Source organism: Canis aureus, chromosome 20, assembly GCF_053574225.1.
Source record: "Canis aureus isolate CA01 chromosome 20, VMU_Caureus_v.1.0, whole genome shotgun sequence".
Taxonomy (NCBI): domain Eukaryota; kingdom Metazoa; phylum Chordata; class Mammalia; order Carnivora; family Canidae; genus Canis; species Canis aureus.
In genome coordinates this window covers 18,843,119-18,859,940 of record NC_135630.1, presented here as the reverse complement: position 1 = coordinate 18,859,940, position 16,822 = coordinate 18,843,119, and the positions used below count along the sequence as shown (strand labels likewise).

Genomic DNA, 16,822 nt, shown 5'->3' with positions numbered 1-16,822 from the left:
GGCTGCTTAACCTGTCTAAATCTTAATATTAGGTTTATTAACATAAAAAAAAAGTTATCTAGGGTCACAGTAATCTGGATGTGATAGTTTCATGATTATTTGTCTTCATCTAAAAGATAATAATCAAATTATTGAATGAATGAATTTGAATAAGTTAATCAGAAATCCATGTACTAATGAAAGCACTTTTTTCCTTAAGGGAGCTTCACTATTCAGAATGTTTTGCCTCAGTCTGATGGTGATAGTTCCAAAGTGAAGGTTAAAGTTCGTGTTAACATTCATGGAATCTTCAGTGTGGCCAGTGCATCAGTAATTGAGAAGCAAAATGTAGAAGGGGATCACAGTGATGCTCCTATGGAGACAGAAACTTCATTTAAGAATGAAGGCAAGGATGATGTGGTATGTAGAAAACCTATTGCAAGGTTCCTCTAATAAGTACATTGTTTCTTAATCATAACTGATACCTTATTAGTTGAAAAAAAATCTCTGAGGAGATTTTATTGTAGGAATCAGTATAAACTTTTTTGATGAAACATCAAAGAATGATTTTTTAAAGTATAATTTTAAATGCTGACTTCTTTCACATTTTAAACTCCTTAGACGCTTTGTATCTTTATTAGCCTTATATGAAACATGTGTTTAGAGTCCTCTTCCTGAATTCTTTTTTATTTCCATTAAAAACTGTATTATGGCTAGCTTTTTAGCTTTCTAGCTTTTTAGCTTTAAAGAGTTCAGATTGATACATTTTGAACTGTACATATACCTTTTCTTAGATTGATAAAGTACATCCTTAATAAAGAATCTATCTGGGCTTAGGGGATATCTGGTTGGTATTTGAACACAATAGTGTGCTGTACACTCAGTAACATTAGTACAAAATTTTGACAGTTTATTTCATTAGGAAGGAGTTACGTGACCCTTACACTATATTTATTCTTGCTATACTATAAATGCGGGAATCATAGGAGAACGTGATATATTCCATTACACAAAGGTTTCATCTTTTTATATGTACTATTTATAAGTTGTTTTTAATGGCCTATGTTAGATTTTTTTTGTTCTGATCATAATTGGAGACCCACCCTAGATTTTTTGTGTATTTGTGTGTATTAAGAATGGATTTTGGGGGGATCCCTGGGTGGCGCAGCGGTTTGGCGCCTGCCTTTGGCCCAGGGCGCGATCCTGGAGACCCGGGATCGAATCCCATGTCGGGCTCCCGGTGCATGGAACCTGCTTCTCCCTCTGCCTATGTCTCTGCCTCTCTCTCTCTCTCTCTCTCTGTGACTATCATAAATAATAAATAAAATTAAAAAAAAAAAGAATGGATTTTGGGGGCGTCTGGGTGGTAATCAGTTGGGCATCCAGCTCTTGGTTTCAGATCGGGTTGTGCTCTCAGACTGTGAGATCAAGCTCAGCATGGAGTCTGCTTAATAATTTTCTCTCCCTCTCCCTCAGCTCTTCCTGCTTGTGCGCTCACTCTCTCTCAAAGATGAATGAATCTTTAAAAAAATGTTTTAATTTCAAGACCATTTCTCCATTTTTTGAAGTTTTCTTTTTTGTCTGTTTTTATTAATAATTATTCTAAAATCTTCATTGATCAGAATTCTGCTCTCTAAAGTACTCCTAATTTAAGGATCATGGCGTTTCCTTCCATTTTACCATGTACTATTTTGCTATTACATCCTTCCTTGAATTGAGAAAAGAAATGTCCTAATCTGTTAGTAAAGATAGTCAATTTTTTATAATTAATGGAAAAATAATAGGTGAAAAAAATTTTTTTTTGAAAAGTTGGTTTTCTTAATTGTTCATATTTGTCAGACATGTAAATTCAATCTGTTAAGGTTTATTTTACTAATATTGAGAGCACTGTGTATGCCTTTAGGATGAATTCCTCATAACCATTTCAATTTTCTTACCTCTTTTTCTTAAAAGTCTCTGTTGAGACCTTTAGTTTTCTCTATATACTGAATCCTGGGCACTAAAAACAGTAATATGGCACCCATTTTTCTGCCACCTCTAGCATTTCTTATTTTCTGCTTTTGTCTGTGGGCTTGAAATTCACTTAGTGTGTCCTTGAGAATAATCTGGATGTGGACTTGAGGGATTCATCTCTGAATAAAGAGTATGAGGTTATGACATCTGCTTTTGGCCACTCATAGCCTTATTTGCTTACCATAAGTGTTTTGGCTTATAGGAACATTACAGTTAGTTGGTGTTCCCATATAAGGTATTTTTTCTAGATAAGTAAGATGTTCCTAAATATTCCGTCTCCAACATATATAATCAAGGGAAAAAGAAAGGTTAACATCATGCATCATATCTTTGGCATTTTTGGCTAGCATACTCCAAATATATTATTTCTTTTTAAATCCCTACCATAGTTGATACAATAGGTATTGAATAAATTGTAGTTTATTTCCAAATCATTGCTAACAAGGGGTGATGGCTGAGTATCCTGTGTAGAAAGTATCTTGTATGCTCTATTTCTTAATGGTTCTCTCTGGAATTTGTTTATCGAATTCTGTATCTAGAAGTTTAAAAGCATAGGGCTTATGTACCATTATAAGTCATTTCTCCCTTCCTCCCAAAAAATGAGAACCAAATCAGAGTAGACTTTGGAAGGTAACTGCTTTCAGTTTTAGAGGAGAAGGTAAGGTAAGTGGTAGTAAGTTCTTTTTACTCTTTCCTGCCTGCCTGACACTGTTGGCTCTGACATAAACCGAGTAAGCAGCAGGAGTCTTTTTTTTTTTTTTTTGTCTTTTACCTGAGTGGATTTATGAAACATTATTTTATGAGCCTCTTTTTCATTAAAAATTAAGATAGCTTTAAAAAAAATTAAGATAGCTTTGATTTTCCTGAAAAAAAATCAAAACAGAATGTTGATTTTTCTTTAAAGGAGATCTCAAAATTAAATTGATACTTCTAGGTATATATATTAACGTATGGTCATACTAAGAAGTTATCACAGCTTAGGCTTTATCACAAAACCAGAGATCAGAAAGACAATATTCTATTCATTGTACTAATATACTTGGATTTTACTATTTGTGGTTTATCTTTTTATTTTTTCAAAATATCCGATTACATGTACCAGGTACTGTTTTAGGCACTGAGGATATGATATAGTGATAGCCAAGGAAGAAAAGGTCCCTATCTATCTGTAACTTACATTCTAGTGGGAAAGGACAGGCTAGAAGCAACAAGATACTATATAAATATACAGGAAATTGAGGGGGGATGCATAGTGGACACTATGTGATAGTGATGAGGAAAGCCACTTGTGAGGAAGGAACAGGTAAGCCAGCCTGAAAGATGAAAAAGCAGTTTGGGGCAGCCCAGGTGGCTCAGCGGTTTAGTGCCACCTTCAGCCCAGGGCATGACCCTGGAGACCTGGGATTAAGTCCCGCATCGGGCTCCCTGCATGGGGCCTGCTTCTCCCTCTGCCTGTGTCTCTGCCTCTCTTTCTGTCTCTCTCTGTCTCTCATGAATAAATAAATAAAATCTAAAAAAGAAAAAGAAAAAGCAGTTTGAAGGTAAGGAGTGGGTTTGTAGTTGTCTGAGTGAATAACAAGTATAAAGTCCCTGAGGCAAAAAGCCCCCCCCACCCCCACCTTTTTTTAACAAATACAAGGGTAGCTGATGTATGACATACAGGAGTGGAGAAGGTGGGGAGAGTGTTACGAAAAAAAATAAGGTAGGTCAAGGGACAAATCCAGTAAAGTCTTTATATAGCTCATGATAATGATTCTGGATTTTATTCTTTTGGTTTTTTTAAAGATTTACTTACTAATTTTTTTTTAAAGAGAGAGTGTCACGAAAGAAAGTAAGGTAGGTCAAGGAACAAATCCAGTGAAGTCTTTATATAGGTCATGATAATGATTCTGGATTTTATTCTTTTGGTTTTTTTTTTAAAGATTTACTTACTATTTTTTTTAAAGATCTTATTTATTCATGAGAGACACAGAGAGAGAGAGAGAGACAAGCAGAGGGAGAAACAGGCTCCATGCAGGAGCCTGTTTGGGGCTCGATCCCAGGTCTCCAGGATCACACCCCAGGCTGAAGGCGGCACTAAACCACTGGGCCACCAGGGCTGCCCTACTTACCTGTTTTAAAGAGAAAGCATGACCTAGAAGGGCAGGTGCAGGAGAGAATATCAAGCAGATTGCACACTGAGCACAGAGTCCAATGTGGGGCTCAGTTTCGTGACCCTGAGATCATGACATGAGCTGAAACCAAGAGTCAGACACTTAACCAACTGCGCCACCCAGGCACCTGTGGATTTTATTCTTAATTGCTTTTTATTTATCAAGTAACTATAAGCACTAGAATGTGTATTTGGATATAGCAGGGAACAAAAAAATGATCTCAACCCTCATGGAATTTAAAATCTATTAGAGAAGCCAGAGTCTAGAAGCACTTCTTCAGTTTCCCCACTGTGGATATTTGTATGAACCTTCTTAAATCATTTCAAGTTACTCTCAAATAAGTTGTAAGCTGTACAGCTTTCCACTTTTAATATATCTGAAATCAGGGTAGGTCTTGCAGATGATCATATTCTCTACTCACTGTTGCTGATGGCAATTATCATGATACAGTTCTCATCACCTGTACATGTGTGAATTTGGTTGCTATTCCCAGTGGCATGACTTGGCAATGGCACCTTGACATTTCTGCCAACAAATTAAAGACCATTCATGGAAGGGCTTTGAGTCATGGTTGTCTGAAAACAATCTACTGACTCCTTAGTACGATAAAGAAAACACTTGAAGAATAGGTATCAGTGGCTTACAAGAAAATATTAGAGACCATATTAGAGCAATTTTTAAACAAATGCTGGGTAACTAATGCTATTGATGGCACAGCGGACAATATTGTGTAGAAAAATACTTCATTAACTGATTTAAAAGAGTGGGATTATGAATGTGAAGTTTTAGAAATACCTTAACCACTTTATATGTTTATCTTTTAGAGATATAAACACAATAGAAGAGCTCTTTCAATAAGTATAAAGTTAAAAATGCTAACTGATTTTGGCTACTTAATTGGCAGCATTTTTTTCTTAGTCTTACATGAAATAGAATTGTGTGCCTTCTTCATTACACTAACTCACCACTATATTACTTTTTTCACCTCTTTTCAATCAGGTAGGGGAAATTGTATATTTGGAAGTTGGTTATGGAGGTGGTGAGGAGTGGAATATCAGAAACACTTGTTTTTTTAAAAAATATTTTCAAAGATTTATTTATGTATTAGCGTGCAGGGAGAGGGGCAGAAGGAGAGAGAGAATCCTCCAGCAGACTTCCCACTGAGGGTGGAGCCCAACGCAGGACTCCATCCCAGGAGCCTGAGAGCATGACCTGAGCCAAAACCGAGAGTCAGCTGCTTACCCAACTGAGCTACCCAGGCATCCCGGAAATAATTGACCCTTTAACTGCAAAGAACACTGGTGTAAATTATCGTCTAACTTATTTTTCTCTTTGGCACAAATAAGTACTATTTATGATAGCCTCAAAGGTAGTTTATATTTTATATATTATAATCTGAATATATTAGAAGACTTAAATTATACTGATTGCTGAATTCCAAGCTTGCTTCTTTTTAGGAGGATGGTCATAAATAAGGTTAAGAAAGACCCAGAAAATCTATTACTTGTGATTATTTACCAAGTAGAATCTATTTTAACAGTCTTATTGATTGAAAGTTTGTCCTGTAGACATTAAAAAATCTTTGAAGTTTACATTTTAATAAACAGAGACATCTGCTTTGAAAGTTTGGATGTACTGAGTATTTTACTACATTTAAAAAATACCGAATTTATGTAATACACATATTTTGTATCTTATTTTTATTTTCCCACATTAAGTTCTTTATAAACATTTGTCAAATTTAATGTTCTTTTTTTTCATAAGCTTATCCTTGTGAATTTAGGTTGTTGAATTTAACTTGAGAACAGTTTCTTTTTTTTCTTTTTTTGCAGTTATTTGGCCACAGCTGAATGAAACCATTTATTCACATAGCATCAAATAGGTCTTTTTCTTTTCCTTAATCTGTTTATTTGTATTCTCATTTGAAAAACAACCTTCTGGGATCCCTGGGTGGCTCAGCGGTTTAGCGCCTGCCTTTGGCCCAGGGCACGGTTCTGGAGTCCCGGGATCGAGTCCCACGTCGGGCTCCCAGCATGGAGCCTGCTTCTCCCTCCTCCCGTGTCTCTGCCTCTCTCTCTCTCTCTCTCTCTCTCTCTCTCTCTCTCTATGTCTATCATAAATAAATGAATAAATCTTTAAAAAAAAAAAAGGAGTAAAGTTTAAAAAAAAAAGAAAAAAAAAGAAAACCTTCTACTGTACTATGTTCACATATTACAAAGCAGTTTTGAACACTAAGATGCTGCTTATTAAAAAAAAAAAAAAGGAAGACACTATACAAATATTTGCAATTACATATTTTCTATCCAGGATAAAATGCAAGTTGACCAAGAAGAAGGAGGGCATCAAAAATGCCATGCTGAACATACCCCAGAAGAGGAAATCGATCATACAGGAACCAAAACAAAGGTGTGTTTTACTATTTTTATGATTGTGTCTTTTAGAGATTGATGTTTTGAGTAATATATTTACTTTATATTGCATGCTTTTAATAGAGTTGATATTTTAAATCTTAGTAATGTGGAAAAGTATAGAAGCCTATAACCAGAATAAATACAATTCAGGGAATTATAGAGGATTTTTAAAAAGAATGAACCCTAACAATATAAGTAAAATTATCTCCTTGGTAGGAAAAAAAATGCATTTTTCAGTAATTTTTTGTCTATTCAAAAACAATGTAATCCCAGAAAAATAGGAAATGGAATAAGCTAAGTGAAGAAAACTTAAATTGACAGTAAATTTTTTTCTTTCATCTCAAAATTAAGCATTTTGCTGCATATCATAAAATATTTTCCTTTGTGCAAAATATTTTTGAAAGTAAAACTTTAAAGGATAACTCTTTCATTGAAAGTCATTATTTTATTGAGACAGTCCTTGCCAATAAAAGGGAGAGACCCTAACCCAATGACCTAGATGCTCTAAATACCATCTTCAACAGGTTTTTCTAACCTGAACAGAATTGAATCTATATTGGTTAGAAGTACAGATTTTCTTCAGAGGTTATAAAGATTCAGTTTCAAATCCTAGGCTCTCCAATAACTTAAAAATTGAAATTATTTTTCAATTAAGTCTTTTTCTGGATTTTTAATTTTATTTGATATTTTTGGCTTTAATTGTTTAACAGCTTGAAATACAGTTTACACACCATATAGTCCACCAATTTTAAGTGTACAATTCAATGGTTTTTAATACAGAGTTTTGCAACTATTATTACAATAATTTTTATAGCGTTTCACCACCCAGGAACTGCCCAGCTGTTTTCCAGGATGGTTTCAACATTTTATAATCTTGTCAGCAATTTATAAGGGTTCCAGTTTCTCCATATCCTTACCAACTCTTGTTATTTTCCTTTTTTTTTTTTTCGTTATTGTTGTCCCTAATGGGTTTGAAGTGGCATCTCATTGTGGCTTTAATTTGCATTTCCATCTCAGTAGTTTTTATATTAAAAGATTTAGTGTACACAGAGTATAAAATACTACCCGTATTAAAGTAGTATTACGTAAAATAGATGGTAATAGTTTTGATTTTACTTTTTTGTTTCATCTGAAATCACTTAAATCTATTTTCAAACTGGCTTTAGAAATTTGTACTTCTCTTGCATTTCTCTTTGCAGTCAGCTCCCTCAGACAAACAAGATCGATTAAACCAGACCATTAAAAAAGGAAAAGTCAAGAGTATTGATCTGCCTATTCAGAGCAGCCTGTGTAGACAGTTGGGCCAAGATCTTCTCAACAGCTACATTGAAAATGAGGTATGTAAATCTCAGGTGATGTTGAAATAAGTGGTAGTGTATTCTGAAATTTTTGTAGAAGTCAATGATTATTCACCACTACCACCCCCATCCCCACCCCCACCGCCACCAATTTTGGGAACTAGTCCATAACTTAAGGAATTATTAAATAAATAATTGAACTACTTTATTTTGGACAAAATACTGAGCTATATTAATGTCATGTACAGTGTAGCTTTTATCAGAGCTATGTGAAAAAACATGCGTTTTCTCCACTATAAAGAAAGACCATTCTAATACTGTTGATTCTTACCCCCTTGTTACTCTGACTTTAACACTAACACCCAACACAGTCTAAGGGGAAGTGTTAACAGCTCCCCTCTTCTAATGTGTTGTTCTTAAAGATAAGGCTCTATTCAAAATGTTTGTCTGACTTACGTTTAGTACTTCTTAAGATCTGTTGTCATTCTTGAAATTTTCTTTATGTGTCTATGTGTTTAATTTTACAGTCTCTTGAAGAGTTTTGTTGCTTGACTAGCAGTTGTGTAAAAAGTAATTTTATTTTTGAAAGTTTTATTTAAGCAGTGGTTATTTTTACAGGCTTGGCTGTTGTTAAAGGAGGTCAATTTTCTTTGAAGTTCCCCATATTCTCCCATCAGAGTGCATTATTCTTGGAATTCTTCAAGAGATTTTGACTTTACAGTTTTTTGTCTATTTATTAACTAATAAAATGCATTGCTGCATTTTAGGTAAAGCAAGCATTCCTGAAGACCTGAGTAATTCAGAATTTGTTTTGAGACTAATTTCCCCAAATTTGCCAAAATAAATTGTAGACAAGCGCTGCTCTGGCAAACTTTGTGTATAAAATCTTTCTTAAGGTTTTAAATGTCTCACTATTTTAGATTCCAAATGTCAGTGCACTGTAGTCTTCTGTTTAAAACATTATGTTTCTGTTAAAGTGAAAATTTTGGGTATTACAATCCTCAGATTCTTTAGTTCTTTGCTTTAATTATAACAATAATCATATTTTACAATCCTCAGATTTTTTCTTTGCTTTAATTATAACAATAATATTTTCTAGCCTCTTTACATGAGACTTTGAGGTCTCATTTAATCCTCAAAACAAACCTGTGAGGTATAAGTACTGTTAGAGGTTTATGTTTTACAGATGAGGAAACAGGAACAGGTGGACTAAATCATCCATGACCAGAGAGTACCTTTGAGTTGGATCTGGGTAGTCTGTTTCAAAGCTCAAGATCACAACCACTGTATTATATCTTCTCCCAGAGCTAATATTTATTCGGGATGAGTTATGTGCTAGCCACAATACTAAAATTTTATGTGAAATATGTCCATCTTACTAACATCCCTAAGAGGTAGCTAGTTGTATTCTGTTTTAGGATAAGAAAACTGAGGCTTAGAGGTTCAGTGACCTTCCTGTGATCTCAAAACTAGTAAATGGGGAGCCAGGGAATTGAATCCTGGTATGTACAATGACATGGTCTATGTGGGGTTTTCAAAATTGAGATACAATTCACGTAACATACAGTTCACCCATTTAAAGTGTACAGTTCAGTGCCTTTGTAATATTACACATTACTAATGTTTAAAACTAATAAAATGTATATAACCTGAAATTTACTATTTCATTGAAGTGTACAACAATTCAGCGGCATTATTAAATTCACAATTTTGTGCAATTGTCACCACTGCCTATTTCCAAAACTTTTTCATAACCCCAGAGAGTCTTTCATCATTAATAACTTACTATTCTTCCCTTCCCCCACCCCCCAATAAACTCTGGTCACTTTCTGTCTCTGTGGATTTGTCTATTCTAGATAAATCATATGAATGTAATCATAAAATATTTGTCCTTTGTTATCTGGTTTTGTACACTTAGCATCATATCTTCAAAGTTCATGTGTATTGTAACATGTATCAGAACTCTATACCTTTTTATAATAGAATAATATTGCACTGGATATATACATTTTATTTAACCATTCGTTTTTTACCTTTTGGCAATTGTGAATAATGCTTTAGTGAGCATTAGCATACAAATAGCTGTTTTGAGTTCCTTTGATTATATACCTAGAAGTGAAATTGCCGGTCATATTGTAATTCTTTGTGTAGCTTTTTGAGGAACCAACAAATTGTTTTACATAACAGCTATAGCATTTTACATTCCCAATTAGCAATGTTTCAAGGGTTAAAAATTCTTCACATCCTCACTAACACTGTCCATTTCTTATAATCCATGTCTGATTATAGTCATTCTAGTAGGTATGAAGGAGTTTGGGTTTGCATTTCCCTAATGCATATTATTTTTTTTTAAACTGAGGTCTAGTTGATACACGATGTTACTTTAGTTTCAGATACACAACATAGCGATAAACCAGTCTGTATATACATCATGGTATGCTCACAAGTGTGGCTCTCCTCTCTCACTATGCACTGTTATCATACCATTGACTGTATTCCCTATGCTGTACCTTTTATCCCCATGACTTATTCATTCCATAACTTTAAGCCTGTATCTCCAGTTTCTCCACTCCTTTTCACCTATTTTGCCTATCCGCCCACCCATCTCCCCTCTGGCAACCATCACTTCTATTTATGGGCCTATCTTTGCTCTTTGTTTATTCATTTGTTTTGTTTTATAGATCACATATAAGTGAAATCATATGGTATTTGTTTCTGTCTAACTTGTTTCACTTAGCATAGGTCCATTTATACTGTTGCAATTAGCAAGATTTCTTCCTTTATAATGACTAATACTCCATTACCCACACACGGCCCACACCCTCTTTATCCATTCATCTATCAGTGGATACTTGGATTGTATCTGTTTCTTGGCTATTGTAAATCATGCTGCAATAAACATGGGGGTGAATACATATAATTATTTTTGTTTTCTTTGGAAAAATACCCAATAGTGGAATTATTAGATCCACCTCCATACTGTTTTCCACAGTGGCTGCACCAATTTACATTCCCACCAACACTGCATGAGGGGTTTTCTCCATACCTTCACCAACACTTGTTATTTCTTGTCTTCTTGATTCTAGCCATTCTTACAGTTATAAGGTGATATCTCATTGTGGTTTTGATATGCATTTCCCTGATGACTCTCCTGCATAGTCTTAATAGCAACTAATCTAAACATTTTGAATAGGGGAAGATGATAATGCAAGATAAATTAGAGAAAGAAAGAAATGATGCTAAGAATGCTGTTGAAGAATATGTATATGATTTTAGAGACAAGCTGGGCACAGTCTATGAAAAATTCATCACTCAAGAAGTAAGTCTAAATTTTATAATTTTTTATTAGAACTATTTGAGGGGCACCTGGGTGGTTCAGTCAGTTAAGCATCTGACCCTTGATTTTGGCTCAGGTCATGATCTCATGGGCTCCATGCTCAATAGGGAGTCTGCTTCTGTCTGTCTCCCTCTGCCCCTCCCTCCCCTCTCTCTCCTTCTGCCCCCTCCCAGTCCACTCTCTCTTGTTTGAAATATTGAAAATATTGAAAAAACATTGAATATTGAAAAAACGACTGAAAAAATCTTGTTTGACAATGTTAATACAAATTATGTAAATAAACATACCAAATGTGTGTTACTGTTGCCAATCTCCTTGAGCCATTTTAGGAATGGTTCTTAGTTATTTCTCTTAATTGTAGAACTATGGTAAAAAACATGTTTATGAATACAAAGCCAGAAAATCTGAAATTTACTCTTTTATACTTGAAAAACATTCCTTTGATAACTTTTATTTCTAAGGAGAGCATTTTTCAGTCAGTGTCTCTTAAATGTATAATTAGGACTTGAATAAACTGTCTGCAATATTGGAAGACACAGAAAATTGGCTTTATGAAGAAGGAGAGGACCAACCTAAACAAATTTATGTGGATAAGCTTCAAGAACTAAAGGTAAATTCTTTAAAGTGCATGCTAGTTTTGAATAAAACATTAAATTTTCCTAAAAATCATGCTTTAAAAGCAGTCTATTTTTAATAAATATATTGCAAAATACTAAAGAAAGATATATGTAGAAAGAAGTGTTTTCTGATCTTAAAAGCATTTTTAGAGGTCAGTAATATTACATGATATTTCAATATCATGTAAATCAAATAATGTATACTCATATTTGTTAGGATTTTCAGATATGAATACGTAGCAGATGATTAGAGCGTTACTACTTTTACATTAGCCATATATTTCTGAAATGTCATTGAGAAGTGATTTGTGAACCTGATCCCTTCTTATCCATTAGAGTATACACCCTTTCTCTGCTTCTCTCCCCCTTCACTGTTAAGAGTTTGAAGAGTAATATACAGCCCTTTGTATTTTCACATTGCAACTGTAATGGATAGCTGACCAGTGAAGAAATTCAAAAATAGTTTTCCTGCTCTTAAATATCCTTCCACAAAGAAATAGATCTGGCCACCAAGTCTCCTTTTCTAGGTCAATGGAATGATTTTTAAAAAGGACCATTATTACTCTTTTCTTTCTGCTTGTCTACTCTACCTTGAAAAAAATACTTCTAAGTTCAGATTACAAGGATGATAGGAAATTTCTTTTCTTCTTAATGTAGATAGATCATAGCAATACTTTAATGTTCACATGAATTACCAGGAGCTCTTGCTGAAATGCAGACTAGGATTCAATATATATATATCTGAAGGTGGTGGGCCCATTATTCTGCATTTTTAACAAGCCTCCAAGAAATTCTGATGCTGCTGGTCCTTGAGCCATTCTGACTAGCAAGGGAAAAACAGATGACATTGATAATGATTCCTAGACTATGGAAAAAGGCAGCTCTTTAGGACTTGGGGGAGGCAGGGAATGTAAGAAAAGTTACTTACAAGCAAAAGTGTTAATATCTTGCAAAGATTAAAATTGCCTTTATGCCAGTAAATTACTTCCAAATAGAATAATTAGAAAGCAACTAGAAAACCTAAGCTTATGATAGCGAAACTAGGTTTTATCACATTTTATCTTGGAGGTGGTGTTACTCCCCATGTCCCTAAGAGAATGTATATATTTTGGGCATTAGGAGCAGCCAGGTAGCTGGGGTCAGTAGAAATAACTGAAAAGCCCAGCAGCTCTTCGGATTATTTCACCCCAAATATATAAGTAACCACAGAAGTGAATGTTACAGAAGTTTCCACAGGCTTTTGTGTTGTGGTTGTTGTTGGCTGTTAAAAAATACAGTCCTTGGTCCTCTTTCAAAAACATTTACAATAAGGAGTGCCTAGGTGGCTCAGTCAGTTAAGCATCTGCCTTTGGCTCAGGTCATAATCCCAAGGGTCTAGGGTCAAATCTCGTATAGAGCTCCCTGCTTTTCCCTCTCCCTCTCCCGCTGCCATTCCGCCTGCTTTTGCTGTCTATCAAATAAATATAATATTTAAAATACATATAATATAATAAAAATATGATGTAAATAAACTAAATGCAATTTGGTATCCTGGAACAGAAAATTATGAAGTCCACATGAGGTCTGGAGTTCAGTTAATAGTACTGTGTCAGTGTTGATTTCTTAGTTTTGACAAGTGTATGTAATAAGATGTTAACATTAGAGGATAGCAATGAGAGGGGTACTTGATGCTCAATTATTTCCTTTATAACTTATCTGAAAATCTAAAATTCTAAAATAAGCTGATTTTTTTAATGATAAAGAATATAAAATAGGTATTCATTGTTCTAATGCATCCCCTCCTCAAAGTTACAGAAGCTGCATATCCAGAAATCCCAGTAATCATGTTGTTTACAGAGTTATACACAGAAATATTTGAAACCAAGTTTCAAACATGAATTCTGTACCAAATTGTCCTTATGGTCTTATTTTTAATAATTCTGTAAATTTTTAACACCTAACTTTGAAGAAATTAAAAGTGTTGCCTTTGTGTTTGAGAGGAATCAAGAAATAGTCTTAATAAATGAGAGATACAAATCATTAGTTAGGCATCTCAGGATTGCATAAGGAAATAACTACTAGAATTTACTTTCATGTAAGGAAACAGAGGAGAGGCATATTTTTATCTGGCCAGCTTTCTTTCCTATTCATCATCATGTAAAGGTCCAATAAAAGTTGTCTTCTGTTAAAAGTTGTTTTCTGTTAATAACCTTTTTCTTTTAAAAAAATTTCGTAACAGAAATATGGCCAGCCTATTCAGATGAGGTACATGGAACATGAAGAGAGACCAAAAGCTTTAAACGACTTGGGAAAAAAGATTCAGCTTGTTATGAAAGTGATAGAAGCATACAGAAACAAGGTACGGAAGACACAAGGCCCACTGCTGCTGATGGCATGTGTATAGTTACATGGTAGAGCTGGGTCAATGTGCAAATTCTCAGCTCATAGTAGTTGTGCCACCAAATTCCAGAAACCTTGTGTACCAAACTTAAAACTTTTTTTATTGGAAGGGCGCCTGGGTGGCTCAATCATTTGAGTGTCTGACTCTTGATTTCACCTCAGGTCATGGTCTTAGGGTCCTGGAATCGAGCCCTGTGCTGGGCTCCATGCTGAACTTGGTGCCTGCTTGGGATCCTCTGGCTTATGGGCACGTGCTCTTTCTCTCTCAAAAAAACCTGTATTTTTTTTTTTTTAATTGAAAAATCATTGTTAAAGGGTACTTCCTTAAAATACACAGTTATGTGAATTTAATATCTTAAAATTCCTTAAAATCACACTTTCATCCAGTGACTAAATCCATTTTTTTCTTAGGGATTTCATTATTGACACAGTGAAAAAAGTTTTCTTGGACTTTGTATTATCACAGGCCTCCTTTGAGACAGGACTCTGTTAGGCTTTATTTTGTTCTTTGGCCTCTTTTGCTTTTGATTGCTCTTTGTTCTCCAGTCCAGTGGACACTTGTAATCTCCTGTACCCTATATTCTCTCATATATACAAACTAAAATCTATACCCTTAACTTTTTCACTGTTTTTTTTTTTTTAATTTTATTTATTTATGATAGTCACACAGAGAGAGAGAGAGAGAGAGGCAGAGACACAGGCAGAGGGAGAAGCAGGCTCCATGCACCGGGAGCCTGACGTGGGATTCGATCCCGGGTCTCCAGGATCGCGCCCTGGGCCAAAGGCAGGCGCCAAACCGCTGCGCCACCCAGGGATCCCTTTTTCACTGTTTTTAAGCCTCAAATATTTATATAAATGATCTCTCCTTTTGGACATAACAGTAAGATTTGACAAAATTAAGCTTACCATTTTTTCCCTCTAAACCTGAGAGAGTAGCAGACTTTTTCTTTAAATGAACAAATAGTAAATATTTTAGGCTTTACAGGCTCCATGCAGAGTCGGCCTGAGATTCTCTCTCTCCCCCTACCCTTATAAATAAATAAAACCTTAAAAAAAAAAAAAAAACAGGTAGCTAGTTGGATTTGGCCTGCAGGACAAGTTTGCTGACCCTTACTTTAAATATTCACTATAATTTCCCCAGTTTTTACCACTGGTGTTAAAATCAGTAAACAGAAGAGGCTAACACCAGATTCAGGCAGGTTATCTTCATAATAACTTATAAACTGTTTATAGGGCAGCCCGGGTGGCTCCGCAGTTAAGCATCTGCCTTTGGCCCGGGGCGTGATCCTGGAGTCCCGGGATCGAGTCCGGCATCGGGCTCCCTGCATGGAGCCTGCTTCTCCCTCTGCCTGTGCCTCTGCCTCTCTCTCTCTCTCTCTCTCTCTCTGTGTCTCTCATGAATAAATAAAATCTTTAAAAAAAAATTTAAAAACTGTTTATAAAACAGTGAATATAAACACATTTCATGGATTATCTCACTTTATTCTCACAAGGATATAAGAAAACTGCAGTGCTTAAGAAACTTGTCAAGGATTATACTGGTTGTAAATGATGGAATTCGGATTAAAACCTGAACAGTGCGAAGTTAACATATAGACTCCTAACTGCTATACTACTTTTTGCTACACAATGTGTAAAGAGGTTACTTATTTTACAAATAGATTTTGAATTTTGTAAAGATCATAATCCAGCCAACTGAAAAGAATCCAGGTACTGACTGTGAATATGCCCGCTACTGTCAGTGTCCAAATTGTCCATACAGGTACAAAGAGAGAATATAAGGATAATGGAAAGGTAAGAAGGAAGCAGACAAATGAAAACAAGAATATTTGAAATCTGGCATTAGAGATCCACATGCAATTACATGGCCCCGTTCCCCAGATTTTAGTAGTCTTCGAGTGTGCGGATTTTAGATACCCAAAGCAAGACAAGACTTCAATTATATTCAAAGATTTTGAGTTCTTCTTATGTGCCAGGCTGTCATCAGTTCAAGGTGCTCGAACTACAAGCATCAAAGAAGACATTGAACCCATTTCTAATATGCTTCAATAGGGAAAGGTAGGCAGTAAATAAGTTAAAGTAGTCAGATAGAAAAAATAAAAATAAATATAGTAGTCAGATAGAAAGGGCTATTGAAAAAGTCAATCACCAAATGTGGAGGAGATTTGTCAGAAGGGCAGACTAATAAGATGATATACTGTGAGGAAAGAATTAAGGAGGTGAGGGCTCAAGACAACCTAAGTATAAAAGAAAAGGGAAAGTGGTTACAAAACCTCTAGGGGAGAATGTGTTGGAGGAACAGTAAGGAGGCCAGAGTGGCTTAAAACAATGGAAACGGGATTAGCAGTTGCCATATCGTAAAGGGCCTAGTGCCTACTAGGCTGTTGTAGAAGTTTGGCTTTGAGATATCCATTGGAGGTTTTTGACCATAGAACTGATATAATTTGGGGCAGCCTGGGTGGCTCAGCGGTTTAGCGCTGCCTTCAGCCCAGGGCCTGATCCTGGAGACCCGGGTTTGAGTTCCACGTTGGGTTCCCTGCATGGAGCCTGCTTCTCCCTCTGCCTGTGTCTCTGTCTCTCATGAATAAATAAATAAAAATCTTAAAAAAAAAAAAAGAACTGATATAATTTGACT

General features: G+C 35.3%; 1 protein-coding gene across 2 annotated transcripts in view; it reads left to right on the top strand.

The window, feature by feature from the left end:
- Window positions 1-16,822, top strand: part of HSPA4L (heat shock protein family A (Hsp70) member 4 like) — a 52,041-nt gene that overhangs the window by 30,810 nt on the left and 4,409 nt on the right. For both annotated transcript variants that reach the window (XM_077861099.1, XM_077861101.1), the window contains exons 13-18: window positions 200-399; window positions 6,453-6,551; window positions 7,756-7,893; window positions 11,048-11,173; window positions 11,694-11,801; window positions 14,027-14,146. In XM_077861099.1, coding sequence (XP_077717225.1) covers window positions 200-399; window positions 6,453-6,551; window positions 7,756-7,893; window positions 11,048-11,173; window positions 11,694-11,801; window positions 14,027-14,146 — 791 coding nt within the window. The remainder of the gene's footprint in view (window positions 1-199; window positions 400-6,452; window positions 6,552-7,755; window positions 7,894-11,047; window positions 11,174-11,693; window positions 11,802-14,026; window positions 14,147-16,822) is intronic.